This window comes from Puntigrus tetrazona, chromosome 22 (genome assembly GCF_018831695.1).
Source record: "Puntigrus tetrazona isolate hp1 chromosome 22, ASM1883169v1, whole genome shotgun sequence".
NCBI classification, from domain to species: Eukaryota; Metazoa; Chordata; class Actinopteri; order Cypriniformes; family Cyprinidae; genus Puntigrus; species Puntigrus tetrazona.
In genome coordinates this window covers 8,671,821-8,694,653 of record NC_056720.1, presented here as the reverse complement: position 1 = coordinate 8,694,653, position 22,833 = coordinate 8,671,821, and the positions used below count along the sequence as shown (strand labels likewise).

General features: G+C 37.9%; 3 protein-coding genes across 7 annotated transcripts in view; all 3 read left to right on the top strand.

The window, feature by feature from the left end:
* cdc14ab (cell division cycle 14Ab) overlaps positions 1-7,563 on the top strand; it is a 38,290-nt gene extending 30,727 nt beyond the window's left edge. For 2 of the 4 annotated variants that reach the window (XM_043223060.1, XM_043223061.1), the window contains 2 exons: positions 1,635-2,007; positions 5,254-7,563. In XM_043223060.1, coding sequence (XP_043078995.1) covers positions 1,635-2,007; positions 5,254-5,283 — 403 coding nt within the window. In that variant the 3' untranslated portion in view covers positions 5,284-7,563. The remainder of the gene's footprint in view (positions 1-1,634; positions 2,008-5,253) is intronic. The other 2 variants (XM_043223062.1, XM_043223064.1) reach the window with 1 other exon arrangement.
* Positions 7,564-10,159: 2,596 nt separating this feature from the next.
* gpr88 (G protein-coupled receptor 88) lies at positions 10,160-11,649 on the top strand. The gene has a single exon (XM_043222329.1). The coding sequence runs from the start codon at positions 10,355-10,357 to the stop codon at positions 11,399-11,401; it is 1,047 nt and encodes a 348-aa protein (XP_043078264.1). The 5' UTR covers positions 10,160-10,354; the 3' UTR covers positions 11,402-11,649.
* Positions 11,650-13,206: 1,557 nt separating this feature from the next.
* Positions 13,207-21,148, top strand: vcam1b (vascular cell adhesion molecule 1b). Of its 2 annotated transcripts, none has more exons than XM_043223206.1 (10): positions 13,207-13,360; positions 14,153-14,425; positions 15,028-15,327; positions 15,461-15,721; positions 16,158-16,433; positions 16,658-16,933; positions 17,805-18,116; positions 18,187-18,462; positions 18,692-18,952; positions 20,500-21,148. In XM_043223206.1, the coding sequence occupies exons 1-10, from the start codon at positions 13,249-13,251 to the stop codon at positions 20,505-20,507; spliced, it is 2,355 nt and encodes a 784-aa protein (XP_043079141.1). In that variant the 5' UTR covers positions 13,207-13,248; the 3' UTR covers positions 20,508-21,148. The 2 variants fall into 2 exon arrangements, with proteins under 2 accessions (XP_043079141.1, XP_043079139.1); XM_043223204.1 differs by having other exon boundaries at positions 19,692-21,148.
* Positions 21,149-22,833: the final 1,685 nt, after the last annotated feature.

The window sequence follows — 22,833 nt, the reverse complement described above, 5'->3', positions numbered from 1 at the left end:
GCTGTGCTATACATTTAAAATACATTTTATTGTATATAATTATATATATAATATATATAAACGTATTTACTTTTTTTAAATCATGCATGTATTTTTAGAACATTACAAAAGAATATTTACAAAAAAGTAGATAAAATTATAAAATGATTGTGCACCCCTGACTTTTCTAGAGTATCTTTTGCTGCTTAATTCTCAACTAAATTAGTTTATAATAATATTTCTACCGTAGATAATGATTATATATTCATTTCATTTGTTTTATTTTATTAAAATGAAGTTGCCTAATGTGTAGTAGACTGTGTTTAACACAAAAGAGTCAACACAGAGAAGTAAAGACATTTGTTTTAAAAAAGGAAAAAAAGTGGGCTGGTATTGGATTGGATTGGTATCGACAGATACTTTAAAATTTTCAGGATCGGTTTTGGAAAAATGGTATCGTTGCATCCATAAGCAAAAACTTGCTGATAAGGAGTAATATTGTCACATTGTTTTATGTCAGTTTAATATATTTAAAAACTGCAATAGAGAAATAATGTTATCAAAACATTAACAAAAAAAAGTCATTTATACTTTTTTTTTTTTTTCTAACTACTCTTTAGAGTACTTTTCAGATTGTTCAGAAAACATTCAAAAGTACCCAAACTCCTAACATTTGAACAACGATAGAATAGAATGTTACCTCAATGTCGAATGTTTGCATAACCTAGAAAAACCATAAAAGAAAAGAATATATCTCAATATCACACACTATATTATTTTTTTATTTTAATAGTTTTAATAATTGCATAATTTAATGATTGACTTGGATAATGCAGCTGAACAATTCCTATATGGATAAATATAAAAACACTAGTGATTGTTATTAATTGCATCCAAAATAGTTTTTGTTTATATAATGTGTACTGTGTGTGTGTGTGTGTGTGTGTGTGTGTGTGTGTGTGTGTGTGTGTGTATTCGATCGATCGATATATATTCATACACATCTCGTCAGTAAAGCCGGTTCTTTGATCAGCTGTTTTCAAATGATCGATCACGGACATACTACACAATATTGTTCAGTTTCACAGGTTATTCATTGGAGTAACTTGTCAGCGAATATTTTTATTCATTTATTAGGGCTGTACATATTCATTTATTTTATTTGCATATAATAATATAAATATAATTTATATTCTGTTTATATTAAATAGATTTATATAACTTTTTAAAATATATACATTCATGTGTACATTTGTTTTTATAATCTATATATGCACACACACACACACACACACACACACACACATCATGTACTCAAATGTTTATTTTGGATGCAATTAATCGTTGCTCAGCCCTTAAAAAACATTCTTTATAAACAGCAATGCGCACACATCACATAATATATTTTGATGTACTAGTAATATTACTGATTTTCTAAAACTTTTCAGTATTGAATAAGCGGCCCAGCTCTCTTCCAGGCTGATAAATTGAACAGCAATAAATATTTTCATCCAGAATGCATGCGGTTCCTTGTCCCATTATCGGTCAGATTTGAATGACCCCCGTGTCCTGTGGTGTAGTTGTGGGTTCGAGTGTGTGCGCGTCCTCCCTGTCCTCCACCCTTCATGTGTGTTTCCCTCCCTCCCGTCCTCCAGCACCAGGTTAGCCAGCTCTCTGGGTAACCTGTACGAACCAAACGGTGAAGCCAACAGCTCTGGAAAACCTCCTTCCCCTTCCTCGTTCACTTCCCACCCTGTCCGCACGGGCTACAGCGGCCCGGTCACCACCCACAATTACCACTACGAGGTCAACAACAACAACAGTCAGTATAACAGCACCAGCACCCCCAACAGCAACGGGGTGAGCCCGAGCAGCGGGGCAAAAAGCCTGACCTACAACCTCAACAACAGCGGCCCGAGTGGACCTTCCACCAATGGAAGGCTGGGGGCCGGTGAACAGGGTCACCACAGAAGCCCCCCCACGGGGCTGAGCGGGCTCTCGGCACGATACCTCAGCCGGTCCATTCCTGTAAGTCACGTCTCCTCCCATCAACCCTCCCGAGATAAACACACACCCAGCAGCAGCATTTCAGAAAACTTACCATGGTAACTGCCGGGTTCTGCCAAAATGGCATAAATATATATTAAATACATATTTAAGCATTTTACGATATTTATGTAACAAGTTCTTCAAGTCTGAAATGGCAAGTGCAAACATGGTTATACGTACTGCGCATTTCGAAGTTATTTTAATTTAACAAATGAATCAAAATAATTAATATTTGTAAATATAAATCACATTAAACTATTTTTGAATGTATTTTATCCATTATGTGGTAACAATGAACAATTAGATATGTATGAAATTACTGAAATTAAATTAAAATGAACACGTTCACTAAATATTAAAAATAATTTTTTTTTAAATAATTTTCAATGTCATGTATTTTTTTTTTTGACATAATCATTTTAACCTATGTTTATTATCGCGACTACATCTTTAATATTATTAAAATTATTATTATTTGGAATCAATCTCAAACACGCATCTCTGTATTTCTAATTCTGGAGTCGTCTTGAACAGTTTTACTCGCATCAGTGGCATTTTGGTTCAAACTCTGGTTACCATGGTACCTAAACTTTTTTTTTTTTTTTTTTTTTCTTCTTCCTCTCTTCCTACCTCACCTGATCTAACACATGCTCATTTACAATCTTGTCCTTTTTGTTCAGATTTCCTAACGACACTTCTGTTGAGCACGTTGCACGTTCTCCATTTTAACCGATTACACGCTCTTGTGCACGTCCCTCACTCCGTGTAGCTTCTGTCTCTAGGGTGTTCTCATAAAGCTCTCATTCAGATGATCCAATATTTACCTTATTACCATTTGTCAAGTGAGCTTTAATCAAGTGGTCAGGATGAGACTAATTTTTCATTCTGAGCTAATCCATCACCCTTTAACTCTTGAGTGCATCCCACGCAGTTGCTCAGAGGAAAAGAAAATTAATACTAAATAAACGAATATTAAAAAGCCCAAATAGGTATAGCGCGGTGGAATACGGCGGCGGGCTGACAGCTTCAGTCTGGTTTGGCAGTGACATGTCTACTAACAAGTACTAATGGCACCTCAATGCTGCTGTTTGATGCAAAGGGAGTGGTGTAAGCTGCAAAATAATAATTTTAAAAAAAAGTATTTGTTTGAAACCATCAAACAAATGGTCCCTGGCTTCGAGTAGTTCTGTACTTCCCGTCATCTTCGCCATGAATCCTCGAACCCTTAGGGTTGATTCATATTTTACGTCAACTGATACCAGAAACCAAGCACTGCTTTTCTTGCTGTTCACTTCAATGCTTTTTCGTTATTCCATGTCCAAAAACGTTACGTTCCTCCATGTGTTTTCTGTGAATCAGTCCTTGCCTTTGCCTGTTTTTATTTTTTACACAATTACACTTTTTTTTTTTTCTATGATTGGAAAAGGAAGATATCAAACAGGTCTAGGGGGTCATAAGAAATCCTTGACCGAAGGGGTTAAAATATATCGTAGTATCGCGTGACCTGGCTGGACGGAAAGGTTGTTCTTGGACCATCTCCAGACTTGTTGGAGGGAGTTCTGCAGTTCCCCCTTTTAATTTCCATTTGTTGCCTTTTGGACATTGTGAGCCAAATTTTTTTGTGCGTGTTACTATGCGTGTTTATCATGTGATTTCACAACCTCCCCTAGTGTTCCTTAGGCTCCTTTCTAGATTTTCTCCTGTTTATGTGATTGACGATTGGCTCGTATCTTCCTCGTGGCGTCTTTGTTCAGAACATCTCAACGCCTACACGTGTATCACGAGTGAATCAAAGTTGTGCTGCAGTGATGATGAATATCACTTCCCGTCTTGCTCTGACAGCAGCCCTGCGCTCCGTTAAACGCTCGTCCTCAAAGGCCGTTTCCAGCCGCCTGCTTTACTCTCATTACAGTCGAGATGTCATCGGTTTTCTTGCTGCTAAAAATAGCATCAATTAGCATAAAGTTTCTCATTTCACAGCGTTATCGTGTTGGTGCACTTTTAACGCAACTGAATGCTTTTATTAGAACGTTCAGCTCTTTGGAATTCTGTGGAATGCGGTGGAATGTGTCAAATGGAGCGGCTTGAACTCTATTCTCAGGTAGCTGAGAGCACGATGAAATAAGATCTAATCAATTAAATTATATTTATTAATCGAACATCTGTAGATTGTGTAGAACTAAACTTTTGTGGGGATATTTTGGCATGTTGGCTTGGATATTTCAATTGGATGCTCCAACAGTGTTAAGTAACCGCATGCGATTAATTGAATTTTGTTAGAATGTTGTTGTAGTTGTTTTATTGGACAACACAAAAAAAGCATTACTTTCTGTTGCTTTGTTAGGCGTTTTATGTATAGGCAATGAGATTAATAAGAAAACCCTTTGTTAGTGTCGATGACTTTGAATATTACAAACTAATCCGAAAAGGTTGCTTTAGCGGGAGTTGCCTACTGTAATTTTATTTTATTCATTAGGTTTTAGAAATTTTAGCTGAAGATTCATTCTTCAAGTAACTTCTATCATAAGCTCGAATTAGTTTAACTAGCCGTACGCACAACGTCAAATTGGATTATTCTCGATCAAACTTTCGCTGTAAAGTCATACATTTTTAGGATGTTAACAACCAAGGTATTTTTCAGGTGCTTTGTATAGGCAATTTTTTTATATATATATTTTTGAGCGTCGATTCTACTCAAATTAGTTTGTTCCTTTTAAAAGCATCCTTTTTCAAGATCTTTACAATCAAGTCCAAATCTAAACCTTCGTGAAAAATATTCCTATCATAAGTTCAAACAACTCTAAGCAGGCGTATCTCGATCGTCGATCAAACGTTTTGTAAACTGATGAGACAAAATAGAACAAGATGCTTTCCTTTGCTTCCTGTTTGTCTGCTGTACACGTTATTTTTTCGTTCCCCCCCCTGCTGTGGCGCAATTATAAATAATTAGCATTCATCTATGCATGTCGTACACCTGTGTCTTCTAACCTAAGTGGCTTTTTTTTTCTGCACAAATTCACACACATTTAATGCAAATTTATTTCCTCCCCGAGCTTTGACTTTTTATTCTCGTCTCGCCCTCATTTACATCAGCGAGGGCTCTGATAGCTATGTCTCGGGTTGGCTTTTTAGACTATTATTTAACTACCCTCTGCCATGTCATTTTCTGCAATTACGTTCAACATCGTAATCATTTCATCTTGTGTTTTTCCTCCTCTCTTGCAGTCCCTTCAGTCTGAGTATGTTCAGTACTAAAGCCGCCGCCACCTTCCGCTGACCCCCGTCCCGCGCTGCCGGCCTGGTTCTGACCCGCGAGGCCTTCACTGTGACCACCGATTTGCTGAAAAAAAAAAAAAAAGAGCGAAGCTGAAAGGAAATGCTTTGAGACTGAAGTGTCAGCCTCGTGGCGTGATACGCCTCGCTTCGACAGGGCTGATCTGGGATCTGCTGCATGCTGTTAAACGACACGAACTTGCCTTGGCCGTCCTTTTCAAAATGTCTTTTCTTTTAAAGAGATGCTCTCCGTGTATGAATATACATAGTTCAATATTTTTAGATAATGAATTTTGTACTTTTTTTTTTTTTTTTTTTTTTTTTGTCCTATTTTATCTACACTTCTTAATGCTCGACGACAAGGTTTGTTGATATTTGTGTATCTTTGGATTAGGGAATTTGTTCTGACGTAAATATCACGTTTTTTTTGTCTCCTGAGTGTACTTACCGAGTAACATATCAAGTGCGGGGGCTATATTTGAAAGGTGCAAAATGGTTCGACAGCAACGTGTCATCTTCAAAGGGATTTTCTGCCCGCGAAAGCCATAGAGCGTGTGTTTTTTTTTTTTTTCTTCTTCATTTGGGGTCTAAGGTTGGTTTGTCTCCACGCAACGGCGGGCGGCTAATGAGAACGCAACCGATTCGCAAGCAAACTTATTTTTCTCTGCAAAAATGAAGAGCTTTGTTTGTTCAGTATGAGTAACGGGGTGGACTGCTTTTTTTTCCCCCCTAGCCATTGTGACGACATAATGTGCATTATTATTAAACTAATACAGAACTGTGCTCGCATGCGTTTCGAGAGCATCAAGGGCTGTTGAAAACACATCCGTCGACACTTCACTTTTCAGGAGTGTTCATTTCACCAGCACATCTGATATATAGCAACTCAGAATGTACGAGTGAGTTACAAGCTTTTGGCTGCTGGTTTTAACATGCACCGTTTTTACGAAAAGTAACTCCAGCTGCTTAAAATATACATTCATGAAAACTAATATAAACATAATTAAATGCAAACTTAGACGAGCTTTTGTGTAGGCCGTGATATGCGTAACAAAACCCTTTGTTAGTGCACATAATGAATGTACAAACTAATCCAAAAAAGGTCGTTCCAGTGTTCGAGGCTCAGATTTGGTTATTTTAGGTTTCGTTTACAATCAAGCGCAAATAATTCATCATACAGTGTTCTTAAAGATGACCAGCAGAGTTTAAGCTAAAACCTTTACATTTTTTTTTTTTTGTTTTTAATTTGACTTCACATAAAAATGAAACCGTCTCACGTCATTCCATACTTGACCTTATTTCTTCTGTGAAACACAAAACAAGATTTTTGATTGTTGAACGTAATAACGAAGGCACCATAAAAGTGCTGCAAGTACCTCTCAGTTCTGTGTTAAATGTCTTTTAATTTTTTCTCAAATTTCACCGAACGTCTCAAATGAAATCTTTTGAGGAAAAATTGTATCAAAAACAAACATGTATCCCATCAAAACGCTAATTTGACGTCAGCGTTGAGATGCGCGCTAAAAATATGTACCATTATAATCAATGTCCTAAAAGAACAATTGAAGCAAAAGAGGAAATTTTATGCAAATTGCGATGTACATTTTTTTATTTTTGTCACGCAAAGCTGTTGTACACCTTTGGCAAACTTCTGTATTGTATTTCTTCGTAAAATAGCAGAAAGTACTTATATGGTGCACATTTGGACCTCGGCAGCCTTAATTTTATTGAATGGAACAGAGCAGCGTGAACATTGTTCTGAATATCGTCTTTTGTGTTCCACAGAGGTAGGTCGGTAATACAGGTTGATGTTAGTTGAATAAATTGACAATTTTTAATTTTGTGGTTGAACTAATCAACTAATCTTTCTTTTTTTGAATACATACTCCAATACAGGTTTATGCAATTATAACATGACTGTTCTGTATCTATTAGTCCTGTAGCACTCTGTACATTCCACATGGTGTTATGAATTATGTGTATATATATATATATGTATGTTTTGGGAGAATCTTATTTGATTGAAGCATTCTACCTCTTTGACATATACATGATGTAAACTACTCTCTTGCTTATAAAAATATAAATCTATATTTTTGGAGCAGTGTGTAAAGAGAACCTAACAACGTTAGAGCAGTGTTTGCTTTTCACAAACACACTGAATGGACCTTAAAATACAAAGTAGTGGGTTGTACATTATTCTTTTGCTATGTAAACACGATTTCAAAGACCAGAACGAAATAAAAGACTAATTTTGCTTTAGCTTCTTCGTTTTCTTTCATAATTTCCCTCAAGTGCAGATTTCCAATTAAGCCTTCTACGGTAAGCGCTGTTCCGGCTTGCCGTTCTGTGACAAAAATACCGCTTTAAACGGCTCCAAAAAAGTAAATTAAGTGGCAACGGTTTTCTCTCCCTGACAACCAACAAAGTGTGAACCGCAAAGTCGCCACACATTTGTGAACTGAAGTCTCGTTTTGAGTCTATCTGGCAGCAGGCGTCGGGCCGTGGGCGTCTGGAGACAGCTGTGAAAATGGCTGCTGTTCGAGTGACTGTTCGCAGCCACGAGTTTGATACGGGAAGTATTTCGAAATGTCAATTTATTTCTACGCAATTTGTTGCTCGTATCCGTGTCGTGAATTTTTTTTTCCTCTCCCCACTTTTAGAAAACTTCTAATGTTCTACTAAGACTTATAGCTGTCGTTGTAGCTGTCGTGGGTGTGATTATTATATTTAATTGAAACCGTGACTCTGTTTTCCAGAGCCCTTTCATTCAACGTATCACAGTATAATGTCTCTCTTTGAATACCCATTAAACTCAATGATCAACTCGAAGAAAATGGCAGGTTTCAAGGCTGCTGCTGCTGCACTCGTTGTAATGATAGTGCTTAAGTATCTGTGAAATGCTTCTGGAAAGCAGCTTGACATGTCAAAACTGTCACAGTTGTTCTTTCTATCATGTGCTTGATTTGAGCACTTCAGAAACGGATGAAGAAAATACTCTAGCCGCTCCTTTTAATCTCTAATAAACGGCTCGGAAGTGCGAGGTTCGGCCAATAATTCAATTAAACCTGGCCTCTGTGAAACGACTCCGTTCAATCTACAGCTCAAATGTTTTAGTGATTCAGAAACGTACACAGAGATTGAATTTGATTCTGTACAAATGAATGATTCGGAGTCGGTTCTCTTGAGTCGTTCGGTTCTCGGACAAACGGATTGTTTTTAATGAATCGCAAACATACAGTGCAACCATTGATTGATTGCTAAACGAATCACTGACTTTTTATTTTTGTTTAAATGACCAGCGTTGTTCGATTTTATGAACAAATCATCGAGGCTTACACGAGCCAGTTTTTGGTGAATCGAAGACATGCAACACTGGCAGTGTCTTCTTAAAGAGATAGTACACCCTAAAATTAAAATTCTGTCATCGATTACTCAACCTCATGTTGTTTGAAATGCATAAGACCTTTGTTCATCTTTGGAACGCAAATGAAGATATTCTTGATAAAATGTAACAGTAAGGTTTTACCGCGATCTAAAAACATAGCAAGGACATCGGAGAAAAAAAAAGTCCTGAATGTGTTCTGAACATGAAGGTTTGGAACGACAAGAGGGTTAGTTATTAATGACGGAATTGTAAATTTTGAGGTTATTATCCCTTTAAACTTAAAAATATGCTTCTTATTAGACTGTTCTTTAGTGAATAAAAAAAGCTGTGTAATCAGTGTTGTCTAATTCTTTAACGCACAATTTATGAAGTGAATCAAAAACATGCAGCATAATGAGTTTCATCTGGTTCTCAAATGCAAAATTCACTCCTATGGCAGTACTATTGCCTACAATTAAATCGTATGACGAGTGATTTTTTGTTGTTGTTGATAGTCAGATTCTCTGACAAATTACTGATCAGGAACTATCACTGTAGTCCGATCCCCAACGAACTTCTAATTTTTGTGAATCATAAAGGCATAGCATGACTAGCGGTTGTCTGATTCTCAACTGAATGAAAAGTATTAGCCAGTTCTGTTTCCTGAATCAGAAACACAAAGTGTAGTTTCCTGATGAATGAATTGCGTCAGTGGAAGTCCAATTGTCTAATGAATGAGTCTTATGTGACCGTTTTTTCCAGTGAATCAAAAACACACAGCACGACCAGTGTTAGTCGTATTTTCCAATGAATGACTCTTATTGAGCCAGTTTTTGTTAGTAAATCAGAAACGTGCAACGCGGTCAGTGCAGGTCCATTCTTAGCAAATAATTCAAATTTTTCAAAAGCAATAATAAATCGGAGTGGGTGTACGTCTCTATTCCTCATTCACTTTCACTGTATGAGAAAGAGCAGCGTCAACATTCTGCAAAACTTCTTTTTTTTAGTTCCACGGAAGAAGGAAAGCCCTACGGGTTTGAAATCGCACAAAGATGAATAAATGCACTCTTAAAAATAAATGTGCTTCAAAGGTTCTTCACATCGATGCCACTGAAGAACCATTTAGCCAAAGGTTCTTTAAAGAACCTTCTTTCTTTTTAGAATCTGAAGAACCTTCTTTCACCACAAAGAACCTTGTGCAAAAACACGGTTCTTTATCAAGGTTCTTTACGGAACCATAAAGCTTCTTTTATGGGAATCGTGAAGCACCTTTATAAGAGTGCGTTGCCAGAATTTCCAGTCCTTACTAATAGTAAGTTCTGGACTCAACTGAATACATTAAACTCCCTTGCTCGTGTTCCTAAAGGTTCTCAATGGGAAGCCCATTATAAGGCAGTCTATTGATTATCCCAAGCTCAATCCATTATGAATAATTACTTGCCTTCATGGTGATTATGCACCCTGGGAATAATGAAAAACACGTGAGAAGGCAGCGTGGGCTCCTGTTGATCTCACGCCTCTATCGCTCTCTCTCTCACAAACACACGCGCGCACACACACACACACACACATATAAACCTCGATTCTCCACCGCAGCATTGCCAAAGGGAGCTGAGCTCTCTCTCACGCACATGTTCCTCTCGCAATGTGAGCTGCGATAAGATGAGATGACATTATCCGCGCATCATGCCAAACGACACGGACGTGCCGCTGTCGGCGTGCGCTCTGGGACGCGGCTCGCGCATCTCCCTGGCCACCGTCTACTCCTTCATGTGCGTTCTGGGAACCGTCCTCAACCTCCTGGTGATCTATTTGGTGGTGACGTTCAAGAAGCTCCGCACGGCCAGTAACGCGTTCATCGTCAACGGCTGCGTGGCGGATCTGCTGGTGTGTGCTTTCTGGATGCCCCACGAAGCCGTGGCCACCTCCACCGGGACTTTCCTGGTGATCGGCTACCAGGCGTTCAAAGAAGCGCTGCTGTTTCTGGGCATCACCGTGTCGCTGCTCTCCCACTCGCTCATTGCGGTCAACAGATACGTTTTGATCACCAAAACCCCTGCCGTGTATCAAAGCCTGTATCAGAAGAGGAACACAGAATGGATGATCGCAGGTTCGTGGTTGGTCTCCTTGGGCTCCTTGTTCCCGTGGATCACATCCTTTCGGTATCTGCCCGAAAGGTGCCGGGACGCTGAAGACGCTTCGTTGGCGAAGGGAACATCTGTGTCCGTTTTGTCAAGTCGGTTTGCGACCGGCACGCTTGCGTTTACCATCATCGGACAGACTTTGGTTGTGGTGTACTGCTACTTTAAAATCTTCCGCCGAGTGCAGATAAGCGTGAAAAGAGTCAGCATTTTGAATTTCCAAATCGTGAACAACCTTCCTTATTCGTTCCCCAGGAAGGACAAGCGACTCGGCTTTTACGTTCTCGCAGTCTGCTTTATTTTCATTCTCACGACCGAGCCCATTTTTTGGGTCCTCGTCGCGGGACTCTTCGCCCCGGTGTCCGTTGTGCTTTGGACGTCAACGTGGATTGTGTTCTGCACTATATTCGTGTCCAATCCCTTTCTGTACACTTGGAAGAACGAAGAGTTTCGGAAGTCCTTCAGGTCTGTGATGAGAGGAGACTTCTTGCGGGGCTCCACGGTTGGAGTCGAGCCCATCACCATCAATACTATTTCTCACATCTTCCCCAGACAAAACAGCCGCAGGGCATTTCTGGGTGAGATGAACTGAGCTAGAGCTGCGAAAAAGCTTACGACTTGTACTGTGGCCAGATTTCGCTCGTGCCTGTCCAAGATGCTTCTACAATCTGCTGGTGGTTTTTTTCAGTCACGATGAGCCGCATGTGATTTACAGTGTTTTGTAAAGATTTTGTAACAGTTTTTTTTGTGAAGTGGTTTTTGCACAATTGTGACGGCTTCACTGCCACTTTTTAAATGAGAGATGTCTATGAATGTTCAAATAAACGAGAAAAATCGCAACCTGTGTTGTTTCTCATCTTTATTTTTTGTAATAATTGTCGATGATTAACTTATTTTCTTAATTTGTTTTAATTTATGAATTTATTTTAAATATTAAAAATGAATATTGAATATTTTGTATAAAATATTAGCACGTAATTTTAAAATATTATTTTAATTTAAATATACTGCATTTATTTTTTTTAGCATTTTATTTAATGCATAAAATGTTAAATGTAGTTTATCGTTTTGTATTCATGGTGTATTAAAAATATTATATAAAATGCTTAGTTTATTTAACTGTATTTTATGTTTTAAATGGCGATTTCTGTATATTAAATTAATATACATAAAATGTATACAATTATGTAAAATGCTTAATTTTTAATAGTACATTTTATTTTAAGAGCCAGTTTAAAATGTCAGTTATATATTATATTTAATTTTGAACAAATCTACGTGAAGAACATTAATAGTTATATTACATGAAATGCTTAATATTTTACATCAAACAGCTTGTTTAGAAAGTATTTTTTATTTTAAATTAATCAGTACTGTGAAACAATCATGATTAATAATATTGAAAATGTTTTTGTGTACATTACATATGTGTTGTGTTTATTGTGTATATATATAAACACACATACAGTATATATTTTAAAAATTTGATTTTATATTCATATTTAATATATTACCATTTTTCTTAAATGTATAGCATATGTGTACACACACATGTAAAAAATATACTTATGGTTAATCGTTTGACAGCACTAGAATTAATATTCATAGTGCATTAGTCATTTCTATCAAAAGCTTACTTTTTACTTAACAGCTTGTTTAAATGTCAGGTATGTTACTGTATGTTATATATTTATGCATCGGGTTATCACATAATTTAATAATTATAGATATTAAGTACATTAAGTAAGCCAAATTCTCTTATGTTTGTTTTTAGTTCAGCATTGCACATAGTCGCAAGGACATCTGCCATGTAGTGAAGTTCAGCGAAGAGAATGGGTTTTCTGAACCCTGTTGACACGGTGATAAGTTACATCCAGCCATATCCGCACTTAAACTCGCTTACATAATCTTCCATCTCTATTGTTAAAAACCTGAGCAAGCATCTGTGCGGGGAGAAAGGTGACACTGATTTGTTGGCTCCAAGTAAAACAGTGCAAGTGAAAAACAGCATTAGAAAACACGGCACTTTTATAATCATACTAACGTCTTTTATTGCATATGTGCCTAAACCAATAGCACATATATTTAAATGGATAGATTACGTTATAAGGAGCAAATAAAACCCTTCGGTTAGTCGCATCACCACAGCTTCCAGCTCCGGGAGTTTTGCGGCTTCTTGTAGTTTCAGCATTTCTGGGAAAATAAATGATCTACCCACGTTTAAGGCGGGAGTTATTTTAATCTGCACTGGCAGTTCGTAATGGAAACGTTTTCTTCGAAGTGTACACGAAGTCCTTTCCTGTAAAAGGGGAAGAACCCCTTTAGGACAGCAGAGGGAGCCTACGGAGGGCTGGGGAATTCCTCCGTGGTTTATTTGGAGAGCTGAGGAGGTGGACTCCGATCCCTTCCCCTTCTCCTATAAATCAGATCCAGAGCTGAATGAAAGAAAGAAAGCGGATTAACTCAGTTCTGTTCACTTGGAGCTCTTTGATTGTTCTTCAGGACAGCATGGATCCAGCTTTACTCTTGACTCTGCTTCTGCCGGTTGCCGGTGAGTTTATACATTTTCTTTAGGCTTTCTTGCAAATGTCGGTGTTTTAACTACGTATGCTAAGTAACCTGAATATTTTAACATATTTTAGTGTCTTACCATCTGCTCTTCTTGTAGGCATTGCAGCTTAAGGGTTGTTATAGTTAACTACAACCAAACATTTTTGTCTTAATCGTTCAAAAAATATATTGTAGCTACATTTTCATATAAAAAAAATTCAACATGCGCATCGCTATTAAAACTACTACTAAAACATTAACAAAACATGTATGCAGATTTGAGCATTATAAAACATGTTTATTTTATATAAGACTAACTGCATATTATTTGATATGTTTACATAATTGTGCATTATAATGTTTACACTTCAATCAGTTGCTTTGTAATTGTGTTCATTTTTAATTATCGATGCACAGAAATTCTAATAATGTCATAATTGTAGTACTTTATTGAATTTTGTGTGCAGTTCTATATCTCTTTATGATTTAATTACATATCAAACATAATTTGCACAACTATTTTAAAAAAGGGAACACTTGTGTCTCTTAACTAGTTGGCATGCATTTTACTAGAATATTAACCATTTATTAGTAGTAATGAAGCACATGTTAATGCCTTAGTCTACATTACTACATTCCTAACCTAAACTTAATAACTACCTTCCTAACTATTAATACTATTAAAACAGCAAATTAGTTTTTTTGAGGAAAAAGTGAATTAATAGTGAATAAGTCTATTCTAAAGCGTTACCATAAATAAGGCTTACTGATGAGTTAGCGTTCTCTTGAATAGTTGTTTCCTCTTCACTGGACCTGCCGCCCCAAGTTCTGTTCAAAGTGGGCGAGAGGAGAGAACTGACCTGCAACATGTCATCTTGCCCGGAGAAGGTGAAGTTTGTTTGGACCCCATTAGAAGACAAACCGATATTCGCTACTATCGATTCACGGGACAAAGCATCTGTGATGGTCTTCGACAGTGTGAGGACGAATCACGAAAACACCATACTGTGCAAAGCAACCTGTGGGAAACAGACAAAACAGGCCAGAACAACTATTAAAGTTTATTGTGAGTTCCTTGTATGTTCTCGGTTTCATTAAAACTTCAGTAGGTTTCATAATGCACTGTTAGCAGAGACCGGGGTAAGTTGTCACACATTTTACTCCAGTAAATATTACTCAAAGTAATTTATGAGAGAGCATATATGTGATCCTGGACCACAAAACCAGTCTGAAGTCACACGGTTATAATACAACAGTGCATTTTATGGGTCAAACTGATTGATTTTTCTTTTATGCCAAAAATGATTGGGATATTAAGTAAAGATCAGGTTTCGTGAAGACATCTTTGATTAGTAATATGCATTGCTGAGAACTTTTTTGTACTTAAAGGTGATTTTTGCATCCCTGGAATATAGATTTTATATTGCCAAAATAATGTATAACAAGAATGTCAATATCAATTAAAAAAATGGTTTTGTGGTCCATATGTAAAAATGTTCTGGTCAATTTGTGTAATCAGACATCCAAAACCAAAGATATGTGACGCCTGGCTCCCGGTCTCTTTTATTTATTTATTTTGTAATGCTACATATGAATCACACATATGCATGCATTTTATGATTTGTTTTTGCTTGTTGACTAATATTTAAATCTTGGAATGCATTTCAGCTTTTCCAAGTAACCCGGTTATATCTGGATATGATAGCTTGAAAATGGGTGAGGAAAACACCTTGCGCTGTGAAGTATCTTCAGTATACCCTTCGGAGTTCCTTACAGTGGAGTGGCAATACGGAGACCAAGTTCTCAAGAATTACGAGGAACATTCCAAAACAGATTCATTTCCCTTTAAATTCACACCTTCTAATGAGGATGATGGGAAGGCATTAACGTGCAGAGCATCACTGGTTATGGATGGTATACCAGCTGATGAGATGACCAAGGAAACCTCTGTACACACAACAGTTCTCAGTAAGCTACACTTGCATGCTGTATATTAACATTAACTATTTTTTAATTAAACCCAAAACGGATGTGGGAATTATACTTCCTCTCTCAAGAAGATGACCCCCATGATCATTCGTTTTTCCCATTGCTTTCACAGCTGCACCGCATAATGTTAAAGTATCTGGAGCGACCGCCGTCCTGCTGGGATCCAGTTTAACTTTGACCTGTGAGTCCGAGGGCAAACCGAAGCCTGCATTTACATGGATGGTTCTTAAACCAGATGGCCGGTCTGTGGAAATGGGAAAGCATCGACAGCTCTTCGTACAAGACGTGTCCTTAGAGGATGCTGGTACTTACCAGTGTGACGTTAGCAATGATTTGGGAAGTCAAAATGTCAGCGTTTCAGTAGTCGTTCAAGGTTAGTGGTTCGTTTAAAGGCATAGTTCAGCCAATGAATGAAAATTCATGCCATTGATCATTGATTCATGTCGTTTCAAAACTATAAGACCTTCGTTTAACTTCAGAACACAAATTAAGATATTTTTAATGAAATCTGAGAGCTCTCTGAACCTCCCATAGACAGCAATGGTACAACCGTATTCAAAGAGATATAGTAAGGACATTAAAGTAGTCCACTGACAGGGAAGAGAAGAAAAATTGTTAATTAAAGTTATTTTTGTTTTCTTTGTGCACAAAAAGTAGCTTCACAAAATGGTAGTATCCTTGCTATCTATGAAGGGTCAGATGATCAGCCTCTCTGACCTGAGTTCAGTTAAACAAAAGCAAAACTGCTAAAAAAACATGAAAATTTTTTATTTTGTTCCCATTTAATCAATTGTTAAATTTCTTGGCAGCACCTCCTATGGATACCTTCATTGTAGCAAGTCCACAATCCACTGTGAAGGAAGGAGACTCCGTGAGCATTTCCTGCAATTCCAGCATTGTTCCAGTGACACAACTGGTGCTCAGCAGGAGGGTTAATGGTGTAAAAACTGAGCTAAAGTCTAGTGAAGGGGCAGAAACATCAGTTACCTTCAATTCCGTCAAGCTGACTGACTCTGGCATGTTTGTGTGTGAGGCTTTCAATGATTATGGCAGTCAGGAGACCATTCTCAATCTAACTGTTGAAGGTAAGACCTTGTACATCTGGCTTTAGTGGTTAATGCAACATTCTCCCATAGGTCTGCTGAGCGCAGTTATAGTGTGCATTGTAATAGTGTGTAAAAGTACAAAGGCAGAATCAGTTGTAGTCTTTTATCTCTTAAAGACACAGATTATTTAAATATGAGCTTGAAGTTTAATACTATGCAAATTAAGTTTGAGGCACTAACTCAGTTTTTTTCTTCCTTCACAGCTTATTTGCTAGAAGTGGCTCTTCAACCGGAAGGAGAGGTTGTGTTGGAGAAAGGCTCAGGCCTGATCCTCTCCTGTCAGGCTTCAGGTTGTCCTCAACCCAAGTTCTCCTGGAAGAGTCTTTCAGATATGCCAATCCTCAGGCAAGTTAAGACAGATGGCTTCCAGTCCCAGCTGGTTTTCGATCAAGTAGAGTTGGAAGATGAGGGAACTTACCTTTGTGAGGTCACATGTGGCTCAGTCAACAAGTCCAAAGAGACAGAAGTAAAGGTTTTTTGTAAGTATCTGGAAAAGTTTACCATCCAGTCTCGAGTTTACATAAAAAGCAGTTTGTAGTGGGAAAGGACCTCAAACATTATACTAGTCCTCAACTATGGACCTCGAGATCCAGTTTAGCTCCAACCCGAATCAACCACACCTGAATAAGCTAATCAAGGCCTTCATGATTAGTACAAAGTCGCAGATAGATGTGTAATCCAGTATAGCTAAACTCTGCCAGAAACTGTATCTTAAGGTCCAGAGTTGATGGTCCTTTACTAAATAGTTGGAGAATGTATGATCAAGTTTTCAACATTTGAAGGTAAAATATGCTAATTTCTGCATCAGTAGCATCACTAGATGATTTGATTTGATTTCCAAAGATTTAAAAATTTCCAAATGAAAAAGTTTAATAAGAGACTAAAAGTATGAAATAGAAAACCATTAGCGTTAACGTCTCAGATTTTGAGTTTCAATTAACCAGCTGTTTAAATGCGAGTCATCCGTGAGGAGTAATTCAGTATTTTGAAATCTTGTTCTAAAAATAGCTCGTTTGACACTGATTTGATGCAGGAAATGAAGCATTTATTATATTTTCCAGAATGGAAATGAACAAACACTTGAGAGGTTATCGAAATGGATAATGCTGTCAAGATTTAAAAGTCCTGTGATAGAAACGTTATTGCTTTTGAGGTCATAGAGACTTCCATAAAAGGTTGTGTTGCTCTCGGCGGAAAACAACTCCTAGAATGTGTACTCTTAGGGAGTTTTGCTTTGTCTACATTACATGTTTTACTACATATCAACTGTCATCATTCAAGGTTTTCCTTAATTGCGTTGTATTTATTAGTCGTGAGTATTTATACTTGTTTCATTTTTTCTCTTATCAGCATTTCCAAAAAGTCCTGTTGTGAAAATGTCTGGATCTTCTCTGGTGGGAGAGATGATGAAATTGACCTGCACTGCTCTGGACGTTTTCCCAGCCAACCTTTTCCAAATTCTGTGGATGGACGGAGAGCGAGAAATGCATTCAGAAACTGGGTCATTTTCAAGTGGTAAAATAAATCTGACTTCAGTGTATTCTTACCGGTTAAAGCCCGAGGATCAGGACAAACGCATCACCTGCAAAGTTTTTCTGGAAATGCGTGGTGTGCCAACTACTCAAGCAGTAAAGACGGCATCTGCTACACTGTCCGTTCATTGTAAGTCAATGCATTTCTTTGTTTCTTTTAAATATGAATTTGGGTTTTTAAACATTTTCGTTTTTTACAGATCCCCCGAGAGCAACCAGGATTACTGTGAGCCCACAGATGGAGTTAAAGGAAGGAGAATCTGTGACCATTTCATGCCTTTCCAACAGCTTTCCAGTGGGGCATACAGTGCTGAGCAGGGTGACGGATGGCATACAAACAAAGCTTATGACCAGTCATGGGCTTGAAACAGTGTTAACCATCTTTGGGGTTGAGCTGGATGACTCTGGCGTCTATGTTTGTGAAACTTCCAATATGTATGGAAGCCACAACGATAGTGTGGAGATTACAGTGAAAGGTAAGTTTACCAAATTACATCTGGTCAAAATTAATCAGCATGTTGTATCATCTCAAATATCAACAGTTATTTGAGATATTTGAGAAAATTTAAGAAAACTTGCTCTCTATTTTGCATTGTTCTCCTTTCTATAAAACAAATATGTTTTATACAGATATGTGTTTTTTTTTCTCTTATTAAGTTGATCATGTCTAGTCAACTGACAATTATTATGTCTCTCTTATCCCAGCACCACCCAGGAATACAACGGTGGAGATCTTTCCATCCACGGATGTTCAGGAGGGGCAGAATATCACCATCTGTTGTCGCTCCGTGAGCTTCCCTCCTGCTACGGTGGTCCTCAGCAAGCTGGATGGAGAAAAAAATGTCTACTCTCTTGATGGTGTATTCCTGCTGATCAACCTCACTCCTAACGACACAGGCCTTTATCAGATCAACGTCACCAATGACCTGGGTTACGAGACTGAGCTTTTCAATATCAGTGTGATGGGTGAGTAAATCTGGTTGCATATCATATCAAGTTAATGTGTTTCTGAGTACACTGACTACATTATGTTTGAGAATTAGCACCATATCCTAACCAGACGTGACACAACTGGTCAGGTTTTGCACAAATTGACATAAAATCCCATTTAGTGGGAGAATATTTGATGCTTAATGTGAAGTAGGATTTTGGACCAATGAAATTTCACTGTGGTCAGTACTCCCCAGGTGCAAACCAAAACTGCATTTTTGTGACATTTGATAAGGGAACAAACTTGTCATGTGATATACGGCATCAATTGTGTCGCTTCACTGATCCCTGACATAAATTGCGTCGCTTCGGTGCCGTTCACAACTCCTTTCCCATAGCCTGATGGGCCAATAAAGTGTCCATCAGATGGATCTCTGTGAAAGTAGTGGGTCATCCTGGTACTTTTTGCCTTTTTGGAATTTTGGAAATATTACTCATATTCATTATTTTATTCAGGCTGTATGCCACATTAAAAGTTATGGTACAAACCATAAAACACACTGTACTTCAATCCATCACAGTCTCATTTTCTTTCTTGTCAAAAATTGAATGTGGTGCTACCCTGAGGTACCATGTCAAAATCCGAGGGTAGATTGACAAAATGTCTCAGAGGTCCTCTCTATTGCGATTTGTTAGCACAAGCAAAAAAAAGTATATTCACAGACATTCTACAGCATATTTCCAATTTGCCAATCTCTTTGACTTTTCGTTACAGAGAAAAGAGTCAACCCTCCATTAGACTGGAATGACTTTCTAATGCCCGCGATTTGCCTGGGAGTTGCTTCTGCTCTGCTCGGTGTTGTGGTGTACGTGTGGAGAGCTAGGAAGAAAGGATCATACGACCTTACAAAGTGCAATCCGAGCACTGTGTAGACTGTGTTTACATTCCATGGACTGTTTTGGAAGCAGCTAAGCTCGGCTGAACTGTCTTGTCAGGGCCCAGGGCCACCCTAAAGCGAGAACTGCAGGTGACCGAATTCATCACCTTGAACATCAGGTGCCAATAACCCAGCTTGATGGGAAACTGCATTCTCCGCAGTCAGAGACAATCAATGTGACAGTGATTTGCCATGCATCCCATGAGAAAAGAAATCGAACCGGAGCGGTTTCTTTGTGGTCTTTGTGTTGGGACGTGTCAGCTGTTTTTGAGACCACCTTGTCTGCACTTAAAGTGTGAAGTGTGAAAGTCTAAGCTTGAAATACAAAGGAAAAACACTGTGAATCGTAGCTTTAAACATTTTATCACTACATGAAAATAACCACCAAGTTTTAATTGTTTTGTACATTTTAGATGTCCATAAGAGTCTGATGTTCCGAAGTAGATATTTTGTCCTAAAATTTTTATAAAATGCTTTCAATTTAATATTTATTAAACTTGCAGCTTTCTGTCATTTGATCCCGGGGAATATTTTATGGGAAAATCCAAGGAAATTTCACTATTGCAGGAATCCACAGCGTCTGTTAAAGCTTCACTTTCTCTTTTGATATTTGATATCTTTTTCTCTCATTCAATTTCTGTTTAGCACAATAAAGATGGGATGATTTGGAAAGGCATATTCACACACCAAGCCATTTCTGAAATTCCAACAAGACGGGAACAAGCTGAAACGAAACAGGAACTAGCACACCTTCCAAAAATAAACCACTCCACATTTGTGCCTCCATCCTTTCAAGTCCAATCAGACCTTCTGAATAACACCCCCATCTAGTTCCTATTTTTTTGTCCTGCAAATTAAGACCAAACGATTTAAAATCGAGTTCTTTGCTCCTTTTTTAGTGTCTTATATTGATTTTTTTTTTGTCAGGGTTGCTATAAAAGGCTGTTGCCATGGTGACCATCCAGAAGCAATGGGAAAGGGGGGTGGGTCGTGTTTTCATGTTCTACAGGGAAAAGGAGAAGCAAAGGTGCGAATGAAACAGTGTTCTCTCAGAAAGATGGAGGGCCACTCGCCCGCTTCTTTTTTTAACCTCTTCATATTAAATTTAGGACAATCTTTTTGAAGAACCAGCAGCAAGTAATGTTCTTACTTCAGAAACATTGCAGTATTTTATCATACTTATACTTGTAATACTAATATTGGTCTTTGTTTTGACACTATACACAATACATATGTTTCCAAAGAGGCTACTGTTTGATTTAATGTGAGTAATAAAAGTGACGAACGACTGAAATCCTGAATTTTCAAGTGTGTTTTCCAATATAACACTTACCACGTCCTTATGACTATTGTACATGAAGTGTTTTCGAACATGGTGATTATGTGAGAATTGTGTGTTTGCAGTGTAAGCGCCATCCTTGTGAACCTACTATCAGAGTAATTGGATGATGGTCAAGAACATCTCATTCTTGTTCTCAGAGTCTGTTTGGTGACATCTGATTCTTACAGGTGACTCATGTTTTTGGGAACGCTTCAACGGTGATTAATCTTATCTTGTTCAAACCCTGTACGTATCAGGGTTTCAGACAGTTTCAGACAGTAATGCCGTTGACTACAAGAATCAAATATTTAGGAATAAGACTTTTTTTGGTATTGCGTGGTACAAATGTTGTTTGCTTTGAGTAACAATTCCTGGTTCATTTTTAATCGAAAAATGACTCCTTGATTCACTCACTATGTAAATATGACTCAGATTCAACATATTTATCTCCAAAACCATGATTCATTTTCATGTTCTTAAGATCTCATAAGAGAGATCTGGTTATCATTTAGTAAAATTAAGATGAACAAACTCCTAACACTGGCCTGAATTTATTACAAACATAAATGGTGCATTAAAATATGGCTTGTTAAAAATGGCTGTTAAAAATCCAGCAAAACAGTGCTTTTAAAACCAGTTCAGATGCTACTGAGTTTAGCGCCAATGAAAACTCTGAGGACACATAATGTTTCTTCAGCAGAACAAGTATATTGTTAAAGCAAAATCCTTTGAATGTGCTGTAGTTCTCTTCCCCACAGTTTTCAATTCTGTCAAAAGCGAAACATGGCACAGCTTGACTATGGTCTGCTATAATAGATAGTGGGTACTTTCGTTTCAGACCAGAAACCATCTTATCAACCACATAGCAGCATACTAAATCCACTTATAACACCTTAGAAACTGCCTAGCAGTGCCCTAGCTGATAATTTCAAGTTCATTTTCCTCCAAAGCACCCTTAAAGTGAATCACAATATCATCGTTTGCTTGTTTTTTTGTTGTCTATTGTGGTAGACCCTAATAGTTACAGTATGGTTTTTGTACTCTGTTTGCTTAGACGAGGGTAATGAACCACTGCAATGACATTTAGCACAAACCCGAGGACGAGCAAGATCGATAGTTTATACAGCTTGCGAAACCAACATTACTTTGAAAGCTTTCTTCTGAAGAGTTTGTGCAAGACTGTGACACATTCTAACCCCCGGGCCCCTAAAAGCCCCTGCTTATGCAACCCTCCTGTGAAAAAGAACAGCAGCAATGATTTGTGCAGAGTCCTGTCTTTTTTAATCACTTAAAGACACTGGTATTTCCTGGTTCTCAGCTGCTGTTTGTACACTGATCATCTCTAGAGCGTAGCGGCTCCGAACGCCTCCACGCCAGCTTGTTTGTTTGATTGCCGTTTAAAGAAAAACAGAATATTTATGGAGATGAACCCCCTGGTTCAGCAGATGGCGTTTGACCCGGGGTCTCTGCGTTCTTGCAGCGCATCCTTTGCCGATCAGCAGCTTTTTTACAATGTCCCCAGTGCTTTGTCTTTTCCAAGAGATCTGTTGTGTTTTTATTGCTTCTCCTATATGCATTTGCATTATAGATACACACAAACAGATGCAGATAAACACTAAACGGCACACAGCTGAATAACAGGTCTATCTGCATATTAA